The 26,696-nt window shown below is 38.2% G+C and overlaps 2 protein-coding genes across 10 annotated transcripts in view; one reads left to right on the top strand and one right to left on the bottom strand.

The window, feature by feature from the left end:
• Window positions 1-1,293: 1,293 nt before the first annotated feature.
• Window positions 1,294-8,096, bottom strand: ETFRF1 (electron transfer flavoprotein regulatory factor 1). 2 transcript variants are annotated; one of them, XM_001362895.4, is made up of 3 exons: window positions 7,953-8,096; window positions 1,800-1,895; window positions 1,294-1,718 (listed from the first exon to the last, which is right to left on the bottom strand). In XM_001362895.4, the coding sequence occupies exons 2-3, from the start codon at window positions 1,848-1,850 to the stop codon at window positions 1,500-1,502; spliced, it is 270 nt and encodes an 89-aa protein (XP_001362932.1). In that variant the 5' UTR covers window positions 1,851-1,895; window positions 7,953-8,096; the 3' UTR covers window positions 1,294-1,499. The 2 variants fall into 2 exon arrangements, with proteins under 2 accessions (XP_001362932.1, XP_007503581.1); XM_007503519.3 differs by having other exon boundaries at window positions 7,883-8,053.
• A 43-nt stretch (window positions 8,097-8,139) lies between these two features.
• Window positions 8,140-26,696, top strand: part of DNAI7 (dynein axonemal intermediate chain 7) — a 92,915-nt gene continuing 74,358 nt past the window's right edge. For 2 of the 8 annotated variants that reach the window (XM_056799407.1, XM_056799404.1), the window contains exon 1: window positions 24,511-26,469. In XM_056799407.1, the coding sequence (XP_056655385.1) occupies window positions 26,325-26,469 (145 nt within the window). In that variant the 5' untranslated portion in view covers window positions 24,511-26,324. The other 6 variants (XM_007503514.3, XM_007503512.3, XM_007503513.3 and 3 more) reach the window with 6 other exon arrangements.

Here is a 26,696-nt window from a genome sequence, read left to right as displayed (position 1 = left end):
TGTGTATCTTTAGAATATACTAAAAATTCTTGTTATTTTGTACTTTAGCACCAGATGAAGCCATCTATTTTTCTTAAGTAGTACAGCAGTTTGATCTTAAAACAGATGATTAAATAAAAATTATGTCATCAATGCATAACAACTCACCTGATTCTAAAAGGAATTTGGTAACAGTAATAAAACTATTACATTTTTAGTCTGTGGTTCTCATGATGATCAATGCAAATGCCAAAGTAAGTTTCAGTTTGATCTAATTCCAATGATTAGTTGGAAGCTACCTTCCAGAATGATTAAGTTATCATAGAGAACTTACTTTTGTGTGTGTGTATTATCCAGATTGATGGATGATGTTCAGTCATTTCAGTTGTGTCAAACTCTGTGACCCTATTTATGGTTTTCTTATTTAGCAAAGAGAAAGTAGTGGTTTGCCAGGTCCTCCAGCCTCATTTTATATATGAAGAACTGAGGCAAACAGGGTGAAAAGTAATTTGCCCAGAATCACATAGTAAATGTCTGAGGCAGATTTGAACTCAGGAAAATAAGTCTTCCTTATTACTCCAGGCCTGGTGTACTATCCACTGACCATCTATCTAAGTGCTCATAGATTGTCAGATATCCATAAGATGTTTTTTTGGACTACAGAAAGTAGCCATTTCATTCTTGGGTGTTAATATTTAGTTTCCTTTCAAGTGAACCCTTAATACCTTATTGCACTTTTAACCCAAAAAACCAAAAACAAAAAAAAACCCTTTGACAACTCCTTTAAAAATTATAGAATGGGGGCAGCTGGGTGCCTCAGAGGATTGAGAGTCAGGCCTAGAAACAGGAGCTGCTCAGTTCAATCTGGCCTCAGACATTTCCTAGCTATGTGACCCTGGGCAAGTAACTTAATCCCCATTGCCCCATTGCCTAGCCTTTACCACTCTTCTGCCTTGGAACCAATAGTGGTTTTAAAAAAATTATAGAATAAATGAAATGTTGAGTTGGGTGAATGAAAATCTAGAACTTAATACCTTTGGTAAATTCATTTGCAATGCAAGATGCCATCCTTTGTAACAGAATCAATGAATACAAAACAAAAATGTACTACTAAGACATTCATCGCCTAAAACAATTTCATCCAAAAGTATTTAAGGAATAGTGAACATTTTCATTCATGATTTTCAGTGTTAAGTAATGATGGAAGTTTAAAGTTGCTATTTGGTAAACTAAGCAATGAATTTTTTGCCAAATCAGTGTTTTGACAGGTGCTGTAATTAAAAACAAAACAAAACAAACAAAAGGACACAAATCTTGGCTGGGGAAACGTTGAGTACAGATTTATAGACATAGTTTCAAAATAATTTTTAAAGTTGAGGAAGGCAGTTCAGGTATGCTGAGCATTTTTATACCATTCCTATATATGTTATGATGCAGTATTTGGCTTCCATCTAAAGATATGCTGCCAATTATTGCTCAGACAACCTAATCAGTAACCTTACATTTGCAACAATAACAATTCACTTAGTTTCGTTGTCTTGGTAGTAACGTTGCTTCATAGCTCTGTATTTTCTAAGGAAGTACAAGGCTTCTAGTTCTTTTATTACAAATTCTCCTCGTAAAATAAGTTCTTTGATCTTCTCTGGGTCCTTCACATCTTTGTTTTTAAGGAATGCTGCCTTCAAACGTCTTTTAAAGTAGTCTGCTCCTTTTGGATATTCTCTTCCAACATGCAGTAGCTTAAAAACAAATATTTTATATTCCTAAATAATTTGCAGCATATAGCATTAAGATGATTAGAATTAGTAATAGATACTTACATTTTTATAAAGAGTCAAAACTTCTCCTCTTAGTGAGTTGGCCATTTTCATTTATCACTGAAAATATCCACTGTCTTTATACATAAATACACATACCTGGAAAATTGATATTTTGTAAATATATATTTTAACCTAATCAATAAAAAATTTAGAGCACTTCTTAGCAAAGGAAGATTATATGCCACATTCTGAAAAATTAAACATGAAGCATCAGATTTGCATTTGGGCTTAATAAGATCTAGAAAGCATTTATATCTACTCCCACATATTAATGAGGAAACTAGGCCAAGAAAAAAATTTGCATAGGCAGAAAGGGAAAGACTTCGAAAAATCTTTTGAGAAGCTATCTGTAAATGTTATAATTTGACCCATACAATCCTTTTTCATTTCAAGATATCAGATCTCTTCCCTTGTATCATATATATATGCATAACCTTAATGAATTTTGCATGAATACTTTTAGTTCAACACTTGCTTGGAAGACTTGTTCTCCTGCTACTTTTCTCCCCTATATATGCCTCCCTTGAAGTGGTCAGCCATCCTTTTTCTGTTTTCTTCATCTAAAGTTCCTTCCCATCCCTAGATCTTGTGACTTTCAAATGAATCAATCAACAAGCAAGTATTAAGCACCTACTGCTATGTGCAAATGCCTAGGAATACAAATATAGTAGAATGAAACAGTCCCTACTATGTAACAAAAATCCATTTTTAACTGTGAATAGCTTTCTTGAAAAAAATAATTTGAAAAGAAGTTACACTTTTTACCACCCTGAAACCAATAAAAATAGCTTTAGAGCAGAGTTAACTTGAAATCCATGAAAATTTTTGAAAAAAAATTTTAATTTATCAATAGTTTCCTTTGTTAATAACCCTGTATATCCTATACATTTAAAAATATTGAGAATGGGTCCATCATACCCTAAAAAAGGGGGGTGCATAGTTGTGTGTTTATTTGGTCCAGATGTTCAGTTTCATCAATGTACAAAACAACCTTTGTGGAGATTTCCTTAACCTGATTTAGTTAAATCCTATTTCTATAGCCCTAAAGAGTTGCCTGGGCCACTGGAAGATTAAACAGTTTATAGTCACAGAGGTAGTATGATGTGAGAGGTAAGCTTTGAACCCAGGTTTTTCTGTCTCCAAGGCCAGTCCTACTATCCACTTTGCTATACTGCCTCTCAGTTGTGTGTTTTTTTTAATGCTCATAGACTGTAGTCCAATCCATGCTAAACTTATAATGTCAAATTACATGTTATGCCTATAAGTATTAAGTGTCAAAGGTAATATTTAAACCCAGGTCCTCTGACTTCAGAGGTAGCATTTTTTCTATACCATGCTGAGCCTTTAAATATTTCACTACTGAAAAATGAAAGCTTTGCCCCTCATTTAAAAAACTTTTAACTTCTATGCAGATAAGTTGTCACCTTTGCTTTTCATAAACACTCATTTTCAACCTATCAGTTACATATTTGGCATGTTTCCTTCTTTCCACCCTAATCACTTTTTTTTTTGCATATCTCATCATCCCAATCAGCTTACTTCCACACTGTTTATGTGTATACTCCTTCTAACTTCTCTATTAAAATTTTTTTTTTAGAATTACAAATATTCTCTTTCCATGTAGGAATACACATTTTAATGTTACTGAGTCCCTTAAATTTTCTCTTATCTTTTTAGGCTTTTCTTGGGTATTGTGTTTGGACTTCAAATTGTTTGTTTGGATCTGATCTTTTCATCAGGAAAGCTTGGAAATGTTCTATTTTATTGAATGGTCATTTTTTTCCCCCTGAAAGAATATATTAGTTTTGCTGGGTAGGTGATTCTGGGTTGTAAGTCTAGATCTTTCATCTTTCAGGATATCATATTCCACACCTTCTGATCCTTTAATGTGGGGGCTGCTAAGTCCTATGTTCTCCTGATTAAAGCTCCATGAGTTGTTTCTTTTGGGTTGTTTGAAGTATTTTCTCCTTGGCTTGGAGGCTCTTAAATTTAGCCATTATATTCCTGGGAGTTGTCATTTTGGAATTTCTTTCTGGAGGTTATCTGGAGATTCTTTTAGTTTCTATATTACTTTCTTGTTCAGGAATATCAGGGTGGTTTTCTTTGTTATTTTTTTGCATTATGATGAACAGGCCTTTTTTTTTTTTAATCATGACTTTACAGGTAGTCCAATAATTCTTAAATTGTCTCTCCTGGATCTATTTCCAGGTCAGTTATTTTTTCAATGCTATAGTTCATATTTTCTTTTGTTCCCTCCCCATTCTTTTGTTTTATTGTTTCTTGATGTCTCATAAAATCATTAGCTTCTAGTTGCCCAATTCTGATTTTTATGGAATGATTTTCTTCTGTGAGCTTTTGAGCCTCCTTTTTCATTCGGCCCATTCTTGCAGTGCTTTCATTTCTCTTCCCCATTTTTCCCTCTGCTGCTTTACTGACTTTTGAAATCCTTTTTGAGCTCTTCTAGAATTAGAGTCCAATTAATATTTTAACTTGAAGTTTTGTGTGTGTGTGTGCGTGCACATTTTGCTTTGTCTCCTGTGTCTGTGCCTTGCTCTGTTTCCATTAAAAAAAAATTCTGTGCTTAGGTGTTTTTTTTTTTAATGTTTACTCATTTTCCCAGCTTTTTACTTTTATTTTAAAGATAGGCTCTGTTCTTGGGTAGGAGAGGGCACTCTCTTAAATTTCAGTTCTTCCTGAATGCAATCAAAGCTTAGCCTTATTTCTGGGTTTCTGCAATTTTCAGTTCTTCTGATGGCCTGTGGGCTGGGAGCCCTGAGAGCCACCTCTCACTGCTCATTTAATCACTCCATGAGACTACTGATAGCTCAAAGTTTAGGCAGGGTCTAGATCAGGGGTCTCAAAACTACGGCCCAAGGGCCACATGGCCATTTATCCGGCCCTCACTGCACTTCCGGAAGGAGCACCTCTTTAATTGGTGGTCAGTGAAAGGGGCATTGTATGTGGTGGCACCGCACAGCATTACTCATGTACAATACTACTTCCAGTGACATAATCCTTTGCCTGGTGCCTTGTTCTGAGAGTAACTGAATGAGAAGGAGGCATCACACAAAGGATTATGTGGCTGCACAATGGAAGACATCAGCATGGTGAGCAGTGATCTGGGGGAGGGGATTAAGCAATGTGTATACTGCTTCCAGGTATAATGGTGGTGGTAATGGGCTTGTGCAAAGTGTGACAGGCCCATCACAGCCAGTGTGCAGCCTCTGCTATCTCAGACAGTGGTATACAGATTGTTCATAGTTGTTTTTTTAAATCTTGCCCTCCAACAATCTGAGGGACAGTGAACTGGCCCCCTGTGTAAAAAGTTTGGGGACCCCTGGTCTAGATGTTAGCTAGGGCCCAGATTCAGAACCTGGAACAGTAGATGGGGGAGAGGGGCAAGGGGGCTTGCTGTTGGCTTGCTTCTTACTCTTGTTGTAGACTACTGATGGATATGTTCCCCTCTCACCCCTGTGACCCAGACACTCTCTGCCTACTTTTCAAGTTGTTCTTTTCTCTGCATGAAAGTTGCTTCACTCTTATTTCCTTGTTGTTTTTTTCACTCCTGTATTCATTTTGTGGCATTATTTTAAGATCGGTTGGAAAGGATTCACATGATGGTTTTGAGCTTCCCTGCTTCTACTCCACCTCCTGGAAACCTATAATCACTTCTTGTCTGGATTCTTATAATAGCCTCCTAAGATCTTTATGCTTCTAAACTATATCCTCTAATCCTTCACATAGCTACAAAAATCATCTTCCTAAGGCTTAGGAAAAACTTAGTAGCTCCCAGTTATCCAATGATAAAAATAAAAGTACTTCAGCATTATTTTAATGTTCCCCACTATCTGTTTCTAGCCCACCATTCTAGACTTATTACTTCTATGTTCCAGCCAAAACAGAACTCAGATGAAGTTCTATCTCCGGCTTGAAAATGCACGAGAACACATTCTCCATAAATCCTTATAACTACTATTACTAATGGCTAATATATGGTATCTACTGCTTGCCAAGCACTGTGCTAAGTACTTGACAAATACCTCATTTGGTCCTCAAAGCAGACTTGCAAAGTAGTTAGTGGTATTGCTGTTCAATCGTTTCAATTATGTTTGTGATTATTGGGGATTTTTTTGGCAAAGATGTAGAGCGGTTTGCCTTTTCCTTCTCCAGCTCATTTTACAGACCAGGAAACTTGAGACAAACAGGGTTAAGTAACTTGCCCAGGGTCACATAGCTAGTGTCTGTAGGCAGATTTGAACTCAGAAAAATGAGTCTTCTGATTCCTAGTCCAGAGCTATATCTAGAGTCATCTCATTGCCCTAAATGTTATCAGCCCTTCATTTTACAGATGAGGAAAAAGACAATATTAAGCAACTTTCCCTAGGATCAAATAGCTGAGGGTCTAAGGTAGGATTTGAACTCAGGTATTCTTCATCAAAGTACATCCACTGTGCCAACTAGCTACCTTCTATGGTCCCTCGGGTACCACCTCCTCGTGAAACTTTCAGTGACACCCTCACTCCTTAGTACTTTTTCCTGTACCAAATCACCTTCTATTTTATTTATCTGCAATCTCCCAAGACCTACTTTCTTTTTGTCTTTATCTGCATCACCCAAAATATGTACCTTGCTGATACTATGTTTATTGAATTACCCTGAATCATCACATTGGATGAATCAGTTGAAGCCTGTTTAATGGATTAAGAATGAAGGAGTCAGAAATCACCACAGTCTAGATTTCTTGTTGGGTTGAGCACCAAAGAACACAGATTTCTGTAATTTCTATGGGCAGTGAATTCAAGTTGTGTTTTACAATCTAAGTAACAAATTTTCACTTTCTTCCTCCACAAAATCATAAGTTAAACCACTATCAATTCTAAAATGATCTAGATGCTTAAATTCTTTATTTGCTATGTTTTAGCGAATGGCATTTAGTTAAGAGGTCAATTCCAATGTCCCAAACCACTTCTGTTACTTCTGTAATAGCATTTAATATGCCTGGGTATCTTTTTTCCATTCTCATTTGTTATGCTGTATTTCAAACTATAATTTGGAGTCCTAATGTCAGTCTTTTCAAAAGGCTGACAATAGCCCTTTGCCTTCTCTTAAAAGTAAAGTGACACTAGAGAAAAAAAATTTTTTCCCAACTGCTAATACTGTGTAAGACTTTTCAGCCAATATTGTATAATCTGAATACTTTCTAATATATTTGGTCTAAGAAAGCATTTTGTTTTCTGTCTCAATTCTTAATACAGGAAAAATGCATACTTCACTTAGGATCAACTTTTAAACAACTTTTTATCTGTTTGCATATATCTGGTACAAATAAAAGAGATCTACTCTTTTATAATATATATATGCTATAATATATAGTATAATAAATAATTCCACAAAAGAATCTACATTCATAGGAATTAAGTGCTGGAAGGGTCTTCATTCTAGTCCTGGGATTTTCTGTTTATGTGTTTGAGTGAAGGACAAATCCTTTCTCAGTCAACCAGCATTTGTTACCCATTATGGTGACAGCCACTATGCTGAATAGCAGAATGCATTCCAAATGCATTCAATAAAACGGATACAGAGGGAACCAGTTATACTGAAATACAGTTGTTGTTAAGTTTACAGATCCCTGGTAAAGAATATTTGGATGAGTCCACCCAGCCCCATTATTTTACCGAAGAGACTACTGAGGCCTAGGAAGGTCAAAGGAACTTGCTAGGAAGCAGCAGGGCTGGGATTCTAATCTGGGCAAGCGGTTTTTTCCAACTTCCCGTTCTTATACATGGCTCAAGTCTCCGAATCCCCCCTTTTTTACAATAACTGCCATAGAACGGGGAGAGCTGAATCTACCACCGGCTTATGCAGTAGACTCAGAACCTTGTGAGTCACCCTGACTCAATCTTTAGGCCCGATCCAATCAAAGCAGGAGAAAACCTTAGAATGGGAGATACTTCCTCCCACCTCCCACCTCCTCCTCCTCCCGAACCCTGGCTCCGGCCCCGGCCTACTCAAGAAAACCTAAAACCGCAGAGGGAACGAGGCTACTCCCAGGGGAAAGAGAAAAGGAGAAGAGAACTTCGCACCCGCTCGGTGGATACCGATAGCCCGTTTCCCTCCTAGATACAGACCAACGAACAGCCCAAAACACTTCACCTTCTGCCGCAAACACCAACGCTTTCCGGCAGCACCACCTGCTGAGGCTGTAAAACTCAAGTCGTCCCCCGTGAACGCCCCTCCCTAGAGAACGAATGGGAAGGTCAGAGAGAGGGGGCGGTGTCGCGAGGGGGATGGGCGGGGCGGGGCGAATTGCGAAGAGCGGTTGCGCAGCGAAGCCCGGGCAAGTCTGGACTCGAGGAGCTGCGGGAGCGAGACTTCCACCACCTGGTGGGAAAGGGGCGGGACCCAGAAGATTTCAGTGCGACTGCGCAGGAGTTGATAGGAGTCTGGTAGTCCTGGCAACGAGAGGGCCATTTGTCAATAGTGTTTGAACTCCCGCATCTGGCTCTGACGGAAGTGATAAACGCTGCAATCATGGTGAGCTCGGGAGATACGAAAAAAAAAAACCAGGTTGTGGGGGTGGAGAATGGAAGTTAATAAGCTTTGTCTCCTTACTAAAGTCTAAGTGAATGGGTGGGTTAGAGCTATAAGATAGAGTTAGGCAGAGGCTGAATCTATGGATCTATGGATTATATATGTATAATATTGTGTCCCGAAAATCTTAGTGCAGTTTTATGCTATAAAACTTTAAAATGCATCCAGACTTGAGCACTCGGTGTACAGCGGTATGTATGTAGGGATGGATGCGGAGGCTCAGAAGCATAGCAGGTGGTATAACCTTCAAGTTCTTTCGATCCTCTGCAGAGTTAGGAACTCAAGAACTCACAATTTTTCAGCAGCTCGTTGTGGAGCCAAGTAAAGCAAGTGTTCACCGAAATAACGAACAAACGAATTAATGCACATGGGACATGTACGATGTTTCAGTTTGCTTTAAAATAAGACAAGACAAAAAAAAATTGCCCCGGGCTAGCAACATTTGACAATTGGTAATAAACTTTCTCATCAAATGCCTTTAAGATGAACACCATGTACATTTTATGGCATTTCTGCAAATTAAAAATTGATAAAATGTGTTGCAAACCTCAAAGAATTATATAAATGCTAGCTATTGTTCATATTATGGGCAGCTAGGAGGCATCGTGGATAGAGTGCCAGGTCTAGAGTCAAGAGGACTCAAGTTCCTGAGTTCAAATTTGTTCACAGACACTAACTTGTGTGACCCCCTGCAAGTCACTTAACTCAGTTTGTCTCAAATTTCTTGGTCTGTAAAATGAGTTGGAGAAGGAAATGGTAAACCACTCCAGTGTCTTTGCCAAGAAAACTCCAAATGGGGTCACAAATTGCCAGATAAGACTGAATAACATATTCATTTTGTCCTTTTGTATAAGTAAATTAATCTATTTTGAGTTCTTGGAGGAATTAATATGCTGTTAGACTACTCTTAGTGTACACCTGCTTGTGTTACATCTCAATTTCTGTGGGAACCTGTTTGTGTTTTGGAGGGTTTTTTTGGTGTAAATACTTATTAACTTCATAATCTTTTGTTTTCCCCCAAATTCTAGGGTCCCAAAAAAAAGGTAGGTTGAAATGATTATTTTCTCAAATTAGATAGCTAACTGCATGAAGACATTTTCTCATCACAAGTTCATTTATTGTTCATCTTTATTGAACTTTAAATGCTCCTTTCAATTTATGTAATAAAAACTTAAGATCATTAACAAACAGTATGTAGTTGTTTGAATGGCATTAGAGACCTTTTTTAAAAAATCCTCAAAACTGCTAAGATTGAGAATTAAAACATGTTGTTTTTGTTTTACATAGAATATTTAAGATAAATTATCTTCATTCCAAGGTGACAGCTTGTGATGCTTATTATTTCCATACTAAAATTTCAAATGGGTCACCTAATATATGCCTGATTAGTTATACTATGAAGTGATGTGGTATTCTGTAGTAAAGAACTGAAGCCTTTGTGTGTGATTGATGTTTCCAAGGTATTTGGTTTTAATGAATGAGCTTGAACTATTTAAATCTTACAGAATGTTTTTTGCTCTGCTTTGAAGAATAAATTTTATTTTCTCTATGCCAAAAACATTCTGGACATATTCATCAAAAAACTGATCTGTCATCCTTGCAAGCTAAAAATTCACTTGTAAATTTAAAACAATATTCATGTTTTATGACTTCTCTTTTTGCTTAAGTTGTAAATATAATTTTTATCAGAAATTTAGAGTGGAAATTCCCTCCACTGATGCAGATCTACAACCCAATTTGTAGTCTTCAAGAATTGCTTGATGTCGCTAAAAGTTAAATTAACCCATAGTGACATAACTAGATGCCAGAAATCTTGATTCCAAAGCTGGTTCTTCTTCCAGTCAACCATTGTCCTAGGATCTAAGGGATAATTTCTGTGGTTTGAAAGGTAATAAACTGCTCATTCCCCCATATTTAGAAGCAAATACAATTTAAATGGATTATATAGAAGGAAGTATTGTTATCTTGACAGTAAAAAAAAAGTGAAAGCAGAGTACAAAGTATAACTACTTATAAGACACAGAACAGATATATGAGTACCAAGATGATGGAGAGACATACTAAAACACAATTATTTCTGAATGTTCCTTCCTGGCTGTGTGATGAATCTTTTGAGCTACTGAGCTTTGCAAACATTTAGCATACTAGAACAGCCTTAGACAAAGGAAGCTGTTTTCTGGAGCAGGGGCCAGTTTCTCAAAATTAACCTAAGGATGATATGAATTCTACTGAGAGGAAGATTTTTTCTCAGGGTGGGTGGCAATATCAATAAAGTTGCTAATATCCTGAGAAGGATCTTTGAAGAAGCCACATTTTTCTTAAAAAGGTGCTCATAAAAGGGGTGGGGAGCAAAAATTTCAAAACTTTGAATTTGTAATAGGACAGCCAAGAAGTTACAAGCAGTTATGATCTACTTAAAAAATTTTAATGTTCAAGTATAAGGATTACAGTATACAACACTTAAAAAATGGAGTTCCTAGAGAATTGACCTTAGTTGGGGTAGAATTTCCTGTATTAATATGTTTTTGTTTGTTGTTTTTTGTTTACAACTCTCTGTGATCCTATTGTGGGGGTTTCTTGGCAAAAATACTGGAGTGGTTTGCCATTTCCTTCTTTAGCTTTTTTTTACAGATGAAGAAACTGAGGCAAATAAGGTTAAACATTTGCCCAGGATCATATTTCTAGTGTCTAAGGCCATATCTCAGTTCAGGAAAATTAGTCTATCCACTGTTCTTCCTAGCTGCCCCATTTTAGTGTAAAAGTAGTAATAAATGGATCCAATCCTATGCTTGATGGGGTCATTGCTTGCGTCATTCCATCTTTAAGCAGAAATATATAAATCAATTGTACTTTGAAGATAAGGCAGCTTGGTGGTACAGTGGATAGAGTGCCAGTCCTGGAGTCAGGAAGACTCATCTTCTACAGGTCAAATCTACCCTCATACACTAGCTATGTGACCCTAGACAAGTCACTTTACCCTGTTTGCCTCCGTTTCCTCATCTGTAAATTGAGCCAGAAAAATAAAATGGCAAACCATTCCAGTATCTTTGACAATAAAATCTCAAGTAGGGTCATAAAGAGTTGCTAACAACTGAAAAACTTTGAATTATGAAGTAGGTTCACAACATTTACATAAGGTGTTGATCAATAAAAAGGCTACTTATAAGCTATGTGCTGCTTTTAAAGATATGTATTACCTATTAGGGTTCATAGAAGGAGAATACAAGTGATCTGTCTATATGTGGAGCATATGTAATAGCACTGAAGCTACTCTTTGTTTGAATGGGATACCTAATAGGTAAGGGTGCCTTACTCTAGCTTCAGTCTGACTGGTACTGGGTTTGGAGTCTTCTTCACACCAGGACCATGGCACATTTAGCTGTTAACTTCTTTTGGCCTTTATTTCCACAATAAAGCTGGAGCCTTCTTTTTCCACTGAGTTCTTAGGTGGATGAAAGTCAAATAGCTGGCTGTAGGGTACAAAAGTGGAGGCAATACCTATTTGCCCTATGCACTCACTAATATCTGAGGAAACATGAATTTCTCAGGAATCACTGAGTGCCTAGAAGATCATGGCTGACTCCTGGACTTCTGGCTGGTACCTAGTAAGCCCTTTTCTGACACTAGATCCAAGAGTAAGGTTTTTAACCCTGTCCTCTTGGAGAGTCAGGATTTGGCTCAAAATTGTCTCTATATGAGCTGATGGCCATATCCTTTCAATGCTACCCATTCTTTAGCCAAACAAAATAGCATTTCTCACTTAAACATGGAGCCTCATACAAATAAGGGCATTCTGTACCTTATAAAGTAGCATATTTACATATAAGAAGACCAACTAAGACACTGGATTTGCCACTAGAGAACAAATTGCCTCTGTACCTTTTGCCTAGCCACTTATTTGTATAGGCCTACTAAGTAACCCCTAGATTAAAAAAAAGGGGAGGGGGGAAGGGAAGAATCCTGAATCTCATAGCTATTTGTGGATTATTTGAGCAGGCAACCATTACCTATTTATATAGCCTAGCCTTTGTATATACAGATTTGGGAAATGTATTGAACTGTCACCAATTTCTTAGAATGAATTCTTTCTCTAAGGGTCATTAGGGCTAGACTAGGAAGAATTGTTGAAGTGATAGGCTAAAGCTAGGATGAACTTGCTTTACCTCTTGTCTGAATATGGTCACTGCTTTTTTCCGCAAGAACACAGTAATACCCCAAACAAGAATTTTAGGACCCTGAACCTAGAGGCAATTGAGACCATAGATGACCCCCTGAGGTATAAGCACTGGGAGTCCAGAGGAAGCAGTCCAACAGTAGAGTTTTTTCTCCTCCCCAACTCTTTCCCTCATGCTAGAAAATTTCAACATACACATCAACTCTCCTTCAAATAACCCCTCACTTCTCCAACCTTCTCACTTCTCATGAGCTAATTGCACCCAACCTTAGCCACACACAAAGATAGTGATACTTTAGCTTGTCATCGAGCACCAATGTGCTCCCTCTTCTCCCTTCATCCTCATTTCCTATCACTCTGCTGTTTTCTTCCTTTATCCCTTTATCACATAATGATACATAATGTTTCTCCTTACCAAGATTAACCCTTCTGCTTGTTCAAATGATCCCATTTCGTCCTTTCTCCTTCAACGGATTGTTCCCTAGGTCATCTCCACCGTTTCACTTAATTATTTACTTATTTATTTTAAATCCTTAACCTTCCATCTTAGAATCACTACTTTGTATTGGTTCCAAGGCAGAAGAGCAGTAAGAGCTAGGCAATGGGGGTCAAGTGACTTGCCCAGGGTCTGTTAAGATTAAAATTTGGGGGCCAAGCTGTGGCAGGTAAAAATTAGTTTCTCTGTCAAGGAGTATTATATTTTATGAGGTTTATTTAAGATTAAGAGTTTAAGAAAATACAAGTAAGAAAGCACATGTCTAGGTGGGTCGAGAGGCCGAGAGTTCTATTCAACCTCACCTACATCATGAGATGTGTCTGCTTGCAAGCAGAAACAGGAAGAGAGAGCTCAGTAGGCTTTTACAACCAGTTAAATAGAACTTTTGATCCTGCCCGGGTGAGAATCTCAGTGAGATTACAAAGCATCCTGGGAAGAGTCCAAGGACTTCTGGGGATTGGAGTCCTAGGTTCAAATCTCCATTTTTTACAGGTCACAGAGGTAGAAAGTATATGAGACCAGATTTGAACCTAGAACCTCCTGTCTCTAGGTCTGGCTCTCAATCCACTGAGCCACCCAGATACCCCCTATTTCACTTATTTTTAATCTCTATCTACTGGTCATTTCCTGTTGCCTACACATATGCCCATTTTGCCTTCTTAAAAACACCTCACTTGATCGTTCAGTTCCTGCTATCATTCTCTTTTCTGTCTTTTGTAGCTAAGCTCCTCAAAAAGGTTTTCTCCATTTTTTTTCTTCTCTTAAACTCTTCTTACCCTTACAATCAGACTTCTTATCTTATCATTCACCTGAAACTACTATCTCCAAAGTTATTAATGTTATGATTAACTTTATCAGACTGATTTTGGGCTAAGAATATAAGTTCATTGATTATGTCAGGTTTATTGGTTAGGCCAGCATCATAACCAGTGAAATGATCTAGGTCTCCATGGCTCCCTCTTGCTGCCAGGGGATGACCTGAGCTGCCCCCAGGCAGTCTAATAAATAGATTTTTTTAGGAGTGTATTATTCAGCCCCTCCCTCAAACATTCCAAGACATCTTTAATTGGGGATAGCTAGTTAAGAGGTGGTCCAAGACCCTCAGCCCTCCCCCAACCCCACAGGTGAAGTTTTGTACCTACACAAAAAGCCCTTTGGCTCTTCATTTATTAGCCAAATTAATTCAGTTATAAAGGAAAACATTCTTTGGGATTCCCAAGAACAAAGAAAAAGTAAAAAAGCAGCAGATTAGGTGGTATCTGGGACCTAGATCCCAGAGACACAAGAATACACAGTAATTCTCCCTAATATATAGGATTTGATACTTTTTTGTAAAATAAATTCTCACACTAATAATATTTTAGTTGTCTAATCTGGTGGCTATTTCTCTCTCCTCATCCTCCTTGACTAGTTGTAGTCTTTGCCACCAGATCCCTCTTTCCTCCTGGATATTTTCTTCTCTCAAGATTTTCAGAATACTACTCTCTCCTGGTTTTCTGCCTACTTATTTAATAGACTCTTCTCTAACTCTTTTATTGGATCATCTTTGAGATCACACCCTCCAGTAAAAGGCATCCTTCAGGGTTCTGCTCTCACACACTTCTTTTATGCTACTTCACTTGGTGATCTCATTATCTCTCATTAATTATTATCTCTGTGCTGGTGATACTCCTACCTATCTATCTTTCTCTTGTATCTCTACTGATCCCCACTCTCTCATCTCCAGCTGCTTTTAGGTATCTTGAACTGTATAATTCAGTACATATCTTAAACAATATATCCAAAATGGAACTCTCTATCTTTCCCTCTAAATCCTCCCTCTCTACATAATCTTTCCTATTATGGTAGAGGGCAACATCTATCTTCCCAGTCCCTTAATCTTGCAACCTAGGAGTCATCCTGGATTCCTATCTTTCCTCCCCGTTTTGCTTTCACCTTTTGCAACATCTCTCCAACATAACCCCTGTCTTCCCCTAATACTATCACCACTTCATACTTGGATGACTGTAATAGCCTGTTGGAGGATATGCTTGTTCCAAGTCCATTCCCATTCCAATCTTTCCTCCATCCAGCCACTAAAGTGATTTCTTTAAGGCCAGGTCCAGTCATGTCCTGCCCCCATTGGCTTCCTAAGACTTCAGAATCAAATATAAAATGCTCTGTTTGGCATTCAGAGTTCTTCATAACCCTATGTTTCCAGTCTGCTTAGACTTTATCCCCAACATATATTCTCTAATTCAGTGACACTGACCTCCTGGCTGTTCCACAAATTAGACACTCCTCTCAGCTCTGGGTATTTTCTCTGGCTGTTCTCCATGCTTGGAATGCTTTCTTTTCTCCCTTCTGACTACTGACCTCCTTGACTTCAATCCCAATTAAAGTTCCATCTTTTATAGGAAGCCATCCCTAATCACTATTAGATCCAGTGCCTTCTGTTAATTATTTTCTGTTCTGCATATAGCTTCCTTTGTATATGTTTGTATGCCTCACTCCCATTAGATTGCAAATTCCTTGAGAGCAGGGACTCTTCTTTTTGCACCAAGAATTCCTGGCACATTTTAGCTTAAGAAGGGTTTATTGGCATTGACTTTGGAATTGTGAACTGCCTTGGCTATATGTATTCCCTACACTTGTGTCTTAGTACTCATGGACACAATATATATTTTTGGGAGTGTGTTCCTTGGGTTTATGGGAAGGGATTTTGTAAAACTACTTTTCTTGCCATGCCATCTGAATAAATGATTTTGCTGAGAACTAGGAAAAAAAAAAGAAATCTTGATTCCTTAGGAAGAAACTGACTTCCTGACTAATTGATGTGACTTGGACAACACCAGAATATACTTGGCTGAGAGTAGACATATTCTTTGTTTCTGGCTGCTACTATATGCAGTCATCATTCCTCCTCTGAAGTCCACTCCATTCATCCTATTTAGAGCTTTACTGTCATTGTCTACTGATTTCCAGAACACTTTTCTTTCTCGAGTTCCAGTACTTGACTCCCAGGACTCCTGTTCTAAACCTTGATCTCATATTTGAGGAAACCAATATACACACAACTTGGCTTCCCAAACTCATCAACTCCTTTGATAAATATATTTTTACTATTCCTGAGATACTTCTAGGGAAAAGTCATACCCTAGAGTTCTTTAATACTCATACCACTAATGATCTCATATTCCTCTCACTGATCATGAGCTCCTAGCTTTCCCCTTTTTTTGTGCCTCAAATTCATTTTTAGATTTTTACTAATGCCTTTTGTTTTTATGACCGTGTAACAAATAAAAAGGGGTCTGGCTAGAGTAATAATCATTGTTAATAAAATAGAGAGGAGAGAGAGAGAGAGAGAGAGAGAGAGAGAGAGAGAGAGAGAGAGAGAGAGAGAGAGAGAGAGAGAGAGAGGTAGCAGTCCAAATAGAACTTGCCATAAATCAAGTCCTCTTTCCAGCATTGGCTTCAGGTTTAGTATTGGAATGAAACAGTCTCCACTTACCACTTGACAAAAAAGAAGATTACTGAACAATAGCATGGAAAAGATATTCAGCAAGATCATAGCTCTGGCTGAGGTAGACATAGGCGCTCTCTTCTTCCCCTTTGATAGAGGAGTATGACTGGTAATCCAGGATACTGATTTCTTAGGGTTCATCTTTTAATGTTCTAGGCAACTAGAAAACAGCAATAATGGCTTAAGTCTAAACCTCCTGGACCAATCAAGCCTTGGGGACAGTTTCCCTGCCTTTAGAGAAAAACACTAGCCTAGCCTACATGGCAAGACCCCTACTGGATTTTGTTTGTACCACAGATGTAACTGCATACATTAGTAAATGTCAATTATACTTTATTTTGATGTATATTTGAGAAATTAGCTTACTGTTAGTATTTTTTTGTTATGGGCTTGTATGAAAATATAATAGCCATATGCATACCAGTTAGAAATGCATTTTTTTCATATTTTTAAAATTTGTTTTTGAAGAAAGGTTATATATCACTATTGCTCCATGTGCATGTGATTGATCCTGCATGCGCTTAATCAGTAAAGCACCTTGTCAGATGATTGTCAACCATTTGTAATATCAAAGTGGTTGTGATGTAAATGGTACTGTGAGATGACTACCTGTGATCTAATGATGATCATTCTTGATTTAGTGAATGTTAATATCTGTTATGATGCACCTTATGCATATTTACAGACATTTACTTCATTTTGCATGGATTGCACAGCATTAAACTGAGGGGGAGAATATGGCAAATTCCATTGCCTTTGGGGCAGAGGCAAAGTCACATGAAAGTTTGGAGATGAGGCCAAGACTTTCAGTTTGAATCTACAAACTAGTCCCTTCATCTTTGAAGTTAGTTGTTGATTTTGCCCTTGGGAAAACTTCTAGTCAATGATTCTTTCCATTTGGCCTTCCACCCAACACTTCCACCTATTTCTTTTCATGAACTATGAAAAGAAAGGCAGGATGCCGAGGTACATGCTTGTCAGCCAGTCTGGTTTATGGTAAACTGGTAGACACAACTTTCAGACTGACATTTTAGGGGCAGCAATTCGTTGTGCTTCCGCCTGCTGTGACCAGACCTAGGTGGAAAAGGGATCTTCCCTACAACTTGGGCTTGGCTGCCAGGAAGAGTTAGGTCTGGAACCAAGAGGGATTCCAGGCTCCTACCTCACCTATGGAAAGAGCTTTTGGACACATCTCTTGCCTCTACTCTTTTCACTACTTAGAATAATTGTATTAATTTGTCTGAGAGAGCAAGGGATTTCTCAGGTGCCATTTGGAGCAAGAACGTTCATCCCTTTTTTCTTATTTAAATCTTTAAAGCTTTCCATTTTAGTAATTTTGGCACATATTCTAGATTGTGCTCCTAAACCTACCTTGAACATGCATCAGGAATATTGTCTGACAAAACAGCTGAAGAATGCGAGGGTACATAGTCCAAGTTTGTAGCAAGAGTACCCTCTAGTGAGCAAAGACAACATTGCAGCTTTTAGGGAAATCAGCTCCTCTTTGTACATGGGATTAAAAATTAATGAATCGACTGAAATAAATAAAGATTATAAATAATATGGTAGTTGCCAATTCAGAGTATTATTGCTCAAAGTCAAAATGACTTTAATAGCCTTTATTTACAAAAGAGGTGGAGTGAAAGCAGAGAAATACAAAAGGGTAGAAAAGATATTAACTTATCTAACTAAATATTGCTCCTGTGCTCAACTCAGCCAGGACTGTTGACCTTCAACCAGAATTAAACTCTCTTCAAAATATGGGAAGCGAAAGCCATCTATTCACTAACCCAAGTTCCCTCCAAGAGGCAGGCCAAGATAATGACTCTAGCTGAAGGTGACTCCTGAGGCCGACTTTCTTCCTTGAGCTAACCTTCTTGAAGCTGACTTCCTTCTCCAAGTTGAACCCCTAGCCCCAGAAAATCAGGGCCTTTTATAGTGGCTTCTTGTCCCTTCCCCTCTTCACAAGGACCAATCACAGGATCCTTCTGGAGGTGTGAATTCTTATCAAAAGGGTTCACAGTTTCCTGACTGATTGAGTTTCTGAGGGTATGAATTTACTAAGTGGTTTGTGAGCTTCTCCATCTAGTTCAAGCTTGTGTTGATTCAATCAAAAGGTATACAAAGGAGAGTTAATCTTGTCTTCACAATCTAGTGAGGTACTAAGTAGGAGTACTTAAGTTAGTGTTAACCAAAGAGTTAACTCCAACTAGGCAAAGAGAATAAAGGATTCCCTTTTTACAAGTGTAAACTTAAAATGGACAAAGAGAACCAATAATTTCCTTTCACAATACCCACCAAGTACCTTCTGAACTGGCTACTGGGATGCTGGCTAGAGAAGGTACTCAGTTTCCTAGTTGATATTGGTATAAAGAAAGTTGGACTTAGAGCCAGGAAGACCTGAATTTGATTCCTGCCTCAGATGCTTATTAGCTCTATAACTCAGTGCTAGTCACTGAACCTTTCTGAAACTTAGTTCTTCATCTGTGAAATGGAATTGGATTTGATGGCCTTCAGAGTCCTTTGCAGCTTTAAATCTGTGATTCCATGATCCTGCCACATATTGTCCAATTACAACTGGATCTTCATTGATGCCTCACAAACCTTTTATTGTTCTGATGGTCTATATCACCTTTCCCATGATTCACTTTACTCCCTCTATACTGACAGGTATCAATCAGGATACCAGGGCAGAAAACAGTACAGGTTTTTCCAGAGCATGGTCTCTGGGGGTGGATGAGGAAGTTTATAAGGAGGTAGCTGAACAGGAGACAATGAAGTAAATCATGGCCAGAGATTTCTTGGAAAATAAGTAAGCCAAGGCCTACCAGTATATAAGTAATTCTTAGAAAAAAATGTGTGGAGATAACAGTCATCTCTTTAGTTCTCTATCCTTGTCAATAATTTAGAGAAGAATGTGTGTTACTGAGGATTTTTGCAACTTTTAAGCTCCAACCTTCCTCTGTGAGCATAAAAAGAGTTGATGTTTGCAAATGGATATATACATGCATAGTGATTGGTAAATGGAGATCTTTTTCTATTTAGTCTTTGTGGACATTCTCCCAACTTCCAATTTAGGTCAATATAAATATATGAAATCCAAAGGGAGAAGCTGTTACTCCTTAAAGTTTTGGAATTATGCCTAAAAAAAAAACAAAAAACTACTAAACTGTCCATACCCTTTAACCCAGCAATTAGTAGGTCTACCCTCCAAAGAGATCAAAGAAAGACAAAAATGACTCGTGTACAAAAATACTGATAGTAGCTCTTTTTTTTTTTTGTGATGGCAAAGAAAAGAATTGAAGATTGAAGGGATGCCCATCAATTGGGGATGACTGAATAAAGTATGATATGTGAATATTATGGAAGATAAGAAATGCTATAAAAATGAGGGAGGACTGTTTTTTAAGAAAAACTTGGGAAGATGGCCACAAATCAAAATTGTATATAGTAACAGCAATATCAACTTTGAAAGATCAACAAGAGGACCACACACAGTTCCAAAGCATTCATGCTGTCCACTTCCAAAAAGAAAGCTGATGGACTCAGATTGCAGATGGAAACATTTTCTCCTCTTTCTTTACAATTTTCTTTATTTTTGGCTATAGTTAATGTGGGGAATTTATTTTGCATTATTGTAGGTATTTGTAGTGAGTGGTTTTCCTGGCCTCAATGGGAGAGGGAAAGAGAAGAAGAGAATATGGTACTAAAAATAAAATTGAATTTAAAAAAAAAAGGAAAAACTCCATAGGATACTTTATTTATCTCCCCTCCTAACTCTACAGTTTCATTATTTATCTACTATCCCCAAACCATTGGGAAGATTTCGACACATTTCCAAAACTGTGATAATGCTCAGCACAGACCAAATGAATAATTTCTTTTTTTGGTAGTACCCTAGCTTCCTGTAGATAACAGAATTTGCATCCTAACTAACCCCAGATAAGGTTGAGTGCCCATCCTATTCTTGTTATCCCATTCAGCCAATAACTGCCTAGGAATCCTTGGGACCCAGGAAAATGAAACATTTTCAAAATGAGAGCAATAGGGACCCTTTTTACATAAAAGAGGGAAACTTTTTCTTGTAACCCATGGGGATTATTCATTCCTTCCCCAATACCCTTTTAGGAGCCCCCTGATCTTTCCTTTCTCCCCTCTCTTAATATGAGGCCAAAAGACTCTGTGGTCCCAGATGGTTGGTGGGTTATCCAATTCAAGAAACCTGTGGAATATCTCATTTTAACATTTATCTGTCCTAGATGGGTCTACAAAGGCCAGACTTTAAAAAACTTCTTAAATTCATAAGTTTTATGCCTCTAATGTTTCTTTTTCCCTATGGGTTTGATGATTGTTTTGTTAGGTTTCTTCCTCTCATAATCCTCTTTTTGCATTCATAAAAATGGACTTCCCTAGAAAATGGAGTCCCTTGGACACCCTCTCCTGTAATGGATATTCCTCTTGACATTCTCTGACCTCTTTAACCCTATTCAACCAGGGTGAAAATTAAGCTTACTCTTTGATCTTCCTTCCTATTTTTAGACCATTCCCTTCCACCATCATTTAGTAACTTCAGCTTCCAAGTTCACTCTAGAGGCAGCTAGATGGCTCAGTGGATAGAGTGCCAGGCCCTGGAATCAAGAAAACTTATCTTCCTTGTGAAGATTAAATTAATTCCCCTGCCCATTTTTTAGATTTAATCACCAAAAGTGTAAACACCCCATTCACACTTGAGCGGGGGAGGTCTGGTGCAAGAATGGGTGACAAATCAGAATCAAACTGACTGCTCCCTGGGCAGTCCTAAGCAAAACTTCAACTGTAATTGGTAGACATAAAAGTAGAGGAAGGCACAGGAAGTGATGCAAAAGAAAATGTCTTTAAAAAGGGAGTTACAATTTCCTGTGGGAGAACATCTTCTGGGAGTTCTCAAGTTCTTTGTGCTTGGGACGTCTGACTGCTCTCTTCTTCTGGAGTTCTGAGTTGGAGTTGGAGGCCAAGGAAGAATCTGCTGACAGGACCTGAGACCCTGTACTTGGTGAGACATCCTTGAATCTCTCCCTTTGGACTGACACGTGGTGAGTGAAAAGAGATGACTCCTTTCCTGGATATCTTCTAAAGAAACTAGCCTCAGGAGAGAGGCATCCTGCATCTCCAGGTCCTAGGCTACAAGGGCTGAGGCCTCTCTGACTAAGGACTAAAGTCCCCTGCCTGTTTTGAGCCAGGGGTCAGAGCATAATATTTAGTGCTTAGGCCAGATACCTTACCCTATCCTCTCTCTCATTTCTTACTTTCACTCTATATTATGTAAATAAACTGTTAAATAAATCCCTTTGGAATTTTATAAAATTCCTGGTGACCCTATTTTTATTTTATTTTTTTTAAACATTATTTTATTTGGTCGTTTTCATACACTATTTACTGGAAACAAAAATCATTTTCTTTTCCTCCCCTCCCCCCCCCCCCTTTCCCTCTCCCATAGCAGACGCATGATTCCACTGGTTATCACATGTGTTCTTGACTCGAACCCATTTCCCTGTTGTTGGAATTTGCATTATAGTGTTCATTTAGAGTCTCTCCTCAGTCTTATCTCCTCCAACCCTGTAATCAAGCAGTTGCTTTTCATCGGTGTTTTTACTCCCACAGTTTATCCTCTGCTTGTGGGTAGTATTTTTTTTTAGATCCCTGCAGATTGTTCAGGGAAATTGCATTGATACTAATGGAGAAGTCCATCACCTTGATTGTACCACAATGTATCAGTCTCTGTGTATAATGTTTTCCTGGTTCTGCTCCTTTCGCTCTGCATCACTTCCTGGAGGTCGTTCCAGTCTCCATGGAATTCCTCCACTTTATTATTCCTTTTAGCACAATAGTATTCCATCACCAACATATACCACAATTTGTTCAGCCATTCTCCAATTGATGGGCATCCCCTCATTTTCCAATTTTTGGCCACCACAAAGAGCGCAGCTATGAATATTTTTGTACAAGTCTTTTTGTCCATTATCTCTTTGGGGTACAAGCCCAGCAGTGCTATAGCTGGAAGTGACCCTATTTTTAAATAATCCATTACAACCTTTTATAAAAACCCCTTTTCCCCTTACATCCTGATTTCCAATTTGGCCTCATACACTTAACAAAGCATGTGATTTTGAACAAATCACCTAGCCTCTATTTGCCTCAATTTCTTCATCTGTACAATGGGATAATAATGGCATCTTACCTCCAAAAATTATGAAGATAAAATTAAGTATTTGTTAAGTGCTTTGTTAAACCTTAAAGTTTTATATATAAATTCTTGCTATTATTATTATGACCAAATTTATTTACCTTTCCAGATTAATGCCCAGGTCATTTTCTCTTTTTTCCTTAAAGAGTTCTATGCCTGGCTCATTGTCTTCCTTTCCAACTAAAAACACACCCTTTTCATGAGGGACTTCAATAGACATGTTAATATTTCTTCAAACAAGCCAGTGGCCAGTTCATCAACTTTCTAATTCCCATCACTCACTTCAGCCACATATGACAATAGTCATGCTCCTTGATCCCATAATCACCTACAAGTGTTCTATCTATACAAAATGATAGCAGAAATGCTTTTCATCATAACCTCCTATTCTTTCATTTCTCCCTGTGCTTCCTGCTACCTCAACCAGTTCTTTGATTTTATTATAATCTCTAGTGACTTCACTCTTCCTTGTTTCTCAAATCCATCACCTTTGTTCTGGCTTCACTTTCCTTCAGTCTTCTGTAGTTAGTCTTTTGAACTCCATTCTGTTTTCTGCTTTTGAATCTCTTGCATCACCCTTCATCCCTTTCTAAACCCCAACCTTAGATTGTCTTTACCTTCCATCTTTTCCTATGTATAGATAGCTATATGACAATGGAACAAATCTGTGCTGATGAGGTTTATTACAAATAAATGCTATCTAATTTCAGATGAACTCTCCCTGCCACCTTCCAAGTTGATTACTTCTTCTTATTGCATTCATCAGAGCCTCTGTTCCAATCTTCATCTCTCTCTAAGGGATCCTTCTCTTCAGTGGATCTTGTCTCAGAGAAAGCTGAGGCAATCAGGAGCTTGAACTTTCTTTTTCTTTCACTTTCTGCACCCCAGACCTCCTTAGCATCTTCATTTTTACTTCCTTTGCTCTAGTTCCCAAATAAGTATATATTTTTTTATGTACCAAAGTTAACCCTTCTCCATCTCCCATAAACTTGCCTCTTCATTCTTCTTTCTTCTTCCTTCTATAATTGTCAGTCTTTCTGTTGTGATAACTTGATATTATCTGGTTCCAGAGGGTGTTAGGCTCCAACTAATCTTTAAAAATAGAGGAATTTATTGAGTGAATGGCCAGGAGGCAGGTGCAGGGGAAATCTGCCTCCCTGAGGAGAAGGGATCCAGGATTTTTATACCTTAAAGGAACACAGAGACTAAGTGACCCAGAAAGGAAGATGGGGAGGGGGACAAACAGGGAGGATTCCTATGTGTGGTGCCTTGGTGTCTGGGGTAGAAACACAGGTATACATTATTTATGACATATTAGTCCCTTACCATAAAGGAGGGTGAGTTACATATCTGATCTTGTTACTAAAAAGGCAGAGGATCTTAGGTGGAGCTGTTCCCCTCCCCCTCTCCATATGACATCTTTTTTCACATCCCCTGCCTTTCTGCCCAGCAGCCCAATGGGAACACATATGGAGTAAGGGATGGGAGGGAAGATGGTTCACAAGTGGCAGAGTTGGAGGGGAGCAGAGTGCCTGAGCCATTCCCTTCCCCCTCTCTACACTTGCTGAGCACATTCCTCACTTCACCCACTCTTCTGCCCAGCAGCCCAATGGGAGCACTTCTTTCCTCCCCTAGGTGGGGCAAGGGGGGTGGGGGACAGAGCTTGCCAGGCATTGGGGGGGGGGGAATGGCACTCCATTTCTAAAAGGTTCACCATCACGGTCTTAGAGAATGCAGTAGTATATGACATACAAACAGAAGGTATTGATCCATGCTAAAATTAAGGAAAATGCATCTAAAATAGAAGGAAATGTCTCTCTCAGAATATTTTGTTCAAGCAATCATCTCTTTGGTTGCATCTGGGTCAAGTTTCTTTGGCCACCTGTGGAGTCCAAGATTAAGAACTCTGTACTCTTTTAACCTAGGGTTCCTCTAGTCTAGAGGCTAGGGGTGTCCCATGCCACCTCCACCTCTCCCTTCCTTTCTTCTTTTTCAGCTTCTTTTCTATTGCCTTCAAACATCCTGGGATCTCACATCCTTAAAGGGGGGGGGGGAAGCCCTTCAATTGATAATATTGCCTTCATAAGCTTTTATTTTCTTTTTATTCTTAAGCTTATTTTTATTTTTTCCATTCTATCACTGCCAAACTTCTAGAAAAATATATCTACATAAGTAAAACTGCTTAAGTTTCCAGTGATCTCTGAGCTGCTAAATCCAAAAGCCTCTTCTTGACCATTCTGTAGTTTTTTGTACTGTTGGCCAATTCTTCCACCTCTACACTTTTTTTCCTCAGGTTTTTCTGACCCTGCATTCTTGATTCCTCTCCTTTTCCCCAACTATTTCTTCTTAATTTCTTTGGTTGAATCATCATCTATGTCCCACCTCCTTTTGTATGAGTATATACCCCAGCATCCTCTTTTCTTCTCTCCCTGTCTGTTCTCTTTTGGTGTTTTCTACAGTCATGTTTAGAATTCTCCAAGCAGATGACTTGCAAACCTACATATACAACTTTCATCTCTTTCTAAAAATACCAGGCTCAGTATCTCTAAATGTTTGCTGCACATCTCCATATGAATGTCCTATAGGTAACTCCAATTCAACACAGTCAAACAGAGCTCATTATTTTGTCTTCAACAATCTATCATTCTTAATTTATTTCTTTCTGTGGTGGATATCATTGTATTTTCAGTCACTTTGGTTCAAAACCTAGGAGTCATCTTTGATTCTTCATTGCTATCTATCTCCCCATATTCAATAGTTTGCCATATTTTGTTAATTTTATCATTACAACATCCCATATATTTATATCTTCTCTCCACTTACAGGGTCGCCACCCTTTTTTAAGTCAAACCAACAAACATTTATTATGTACTTTCTTTTTTCTTTTTTTTTAAACCCTTACCTTCTGTCTGGGAGTCAATACTATGTATTGGCTCCAAGGAAGAAGAGTGGTAAGGACTAGGCAATGGGGGTCAAGTGACTTGCCCAGGGTCACACAGCTAGGAAGTGGCTGAGGCCAGATTTGAACCTAGGACCTCCAGTCTCTAGGCTTGGTTCTCAATCCACTGAGCTACCTAGCTGCCCCCTATTATGTACTTCCTATTCACCAGGCTCTGTACTAAGATAGTCCCTGCTATCAAGATTCTTGTATATTATATTAAGATATAAAGTTAACCCATAAAGAGGAGGTGAAAAATGGGCATGGGGAGGGGATATTGTAAGGAGAGTATAATGTTTATGCAGGTAGAATTAAGGATGGATGGATGGATGATCTGGGTCTTCCTCAAAATGGAAATTCTGGGAGGAATTATAAAAAGGAATTCTTTGATCTCTCTGAGTTTACACTTGTGAAAGGGAATCCTTTGTTAATCATAAAGTGCCAAATAAAAGTGAATTTTGCTATTATTATTAGCCATGAAGTACTTAGAAAAATAATTTTTTACAAAATAGATTTACTGATACAAAATGCTTAGTTCACATTGTTTCTGACAGTGCTTCTTGAAAGCAAATATATATTTCAGATAAACTATTTTTTGGAAATGATGCTATCAGTTTACACAGTCTTTTTATGTACTGAAACCATTATTAAGGGTAAGAAAGAGGGTGAGAAGAAAAAGAAACTCACCAAAAGTGAACGACTGAAACTGCAACAAGAAGAGGAAGAAAGAAGACTGAAGGAGGAAGGTACAACACATAGAATTAATGTTGTTGTAAAATGGCAGATAGAGCCTGGATTTCTAGGAGTTGAACAAATCATTTTATTGTTTAACTTTATGATAATATATATGATAAGGGCTTAAATGCACAATCAATCAATGAGTATTTATGAAACATTTGTCATGTACCCAGGCCCTGTGCTAGGTACAGATATATAATAGATATAAACATATGTATATCTATAAATCTATTAA

The sequence above is a fragment of the Monodelphis domestica genome, chromosome 5 (genome assembly GCF_027887165.1).
Source record: "Monodelphis domestica isolate mMonDom1 chromosome 5, mMonDom1.pri, whole genome shotgun sequence".
Lineage (NCBI taxonomy): Eukaryota > Metazoa > Chordata > Mammalia > Didelphimorphia > Didelphidae > Monodelphis > Monodelphis domestica.
Note: the sequence above shows the minus strand (reverse complement) of the source record. Positions and strands in the feature narration are given on the sequence as shown.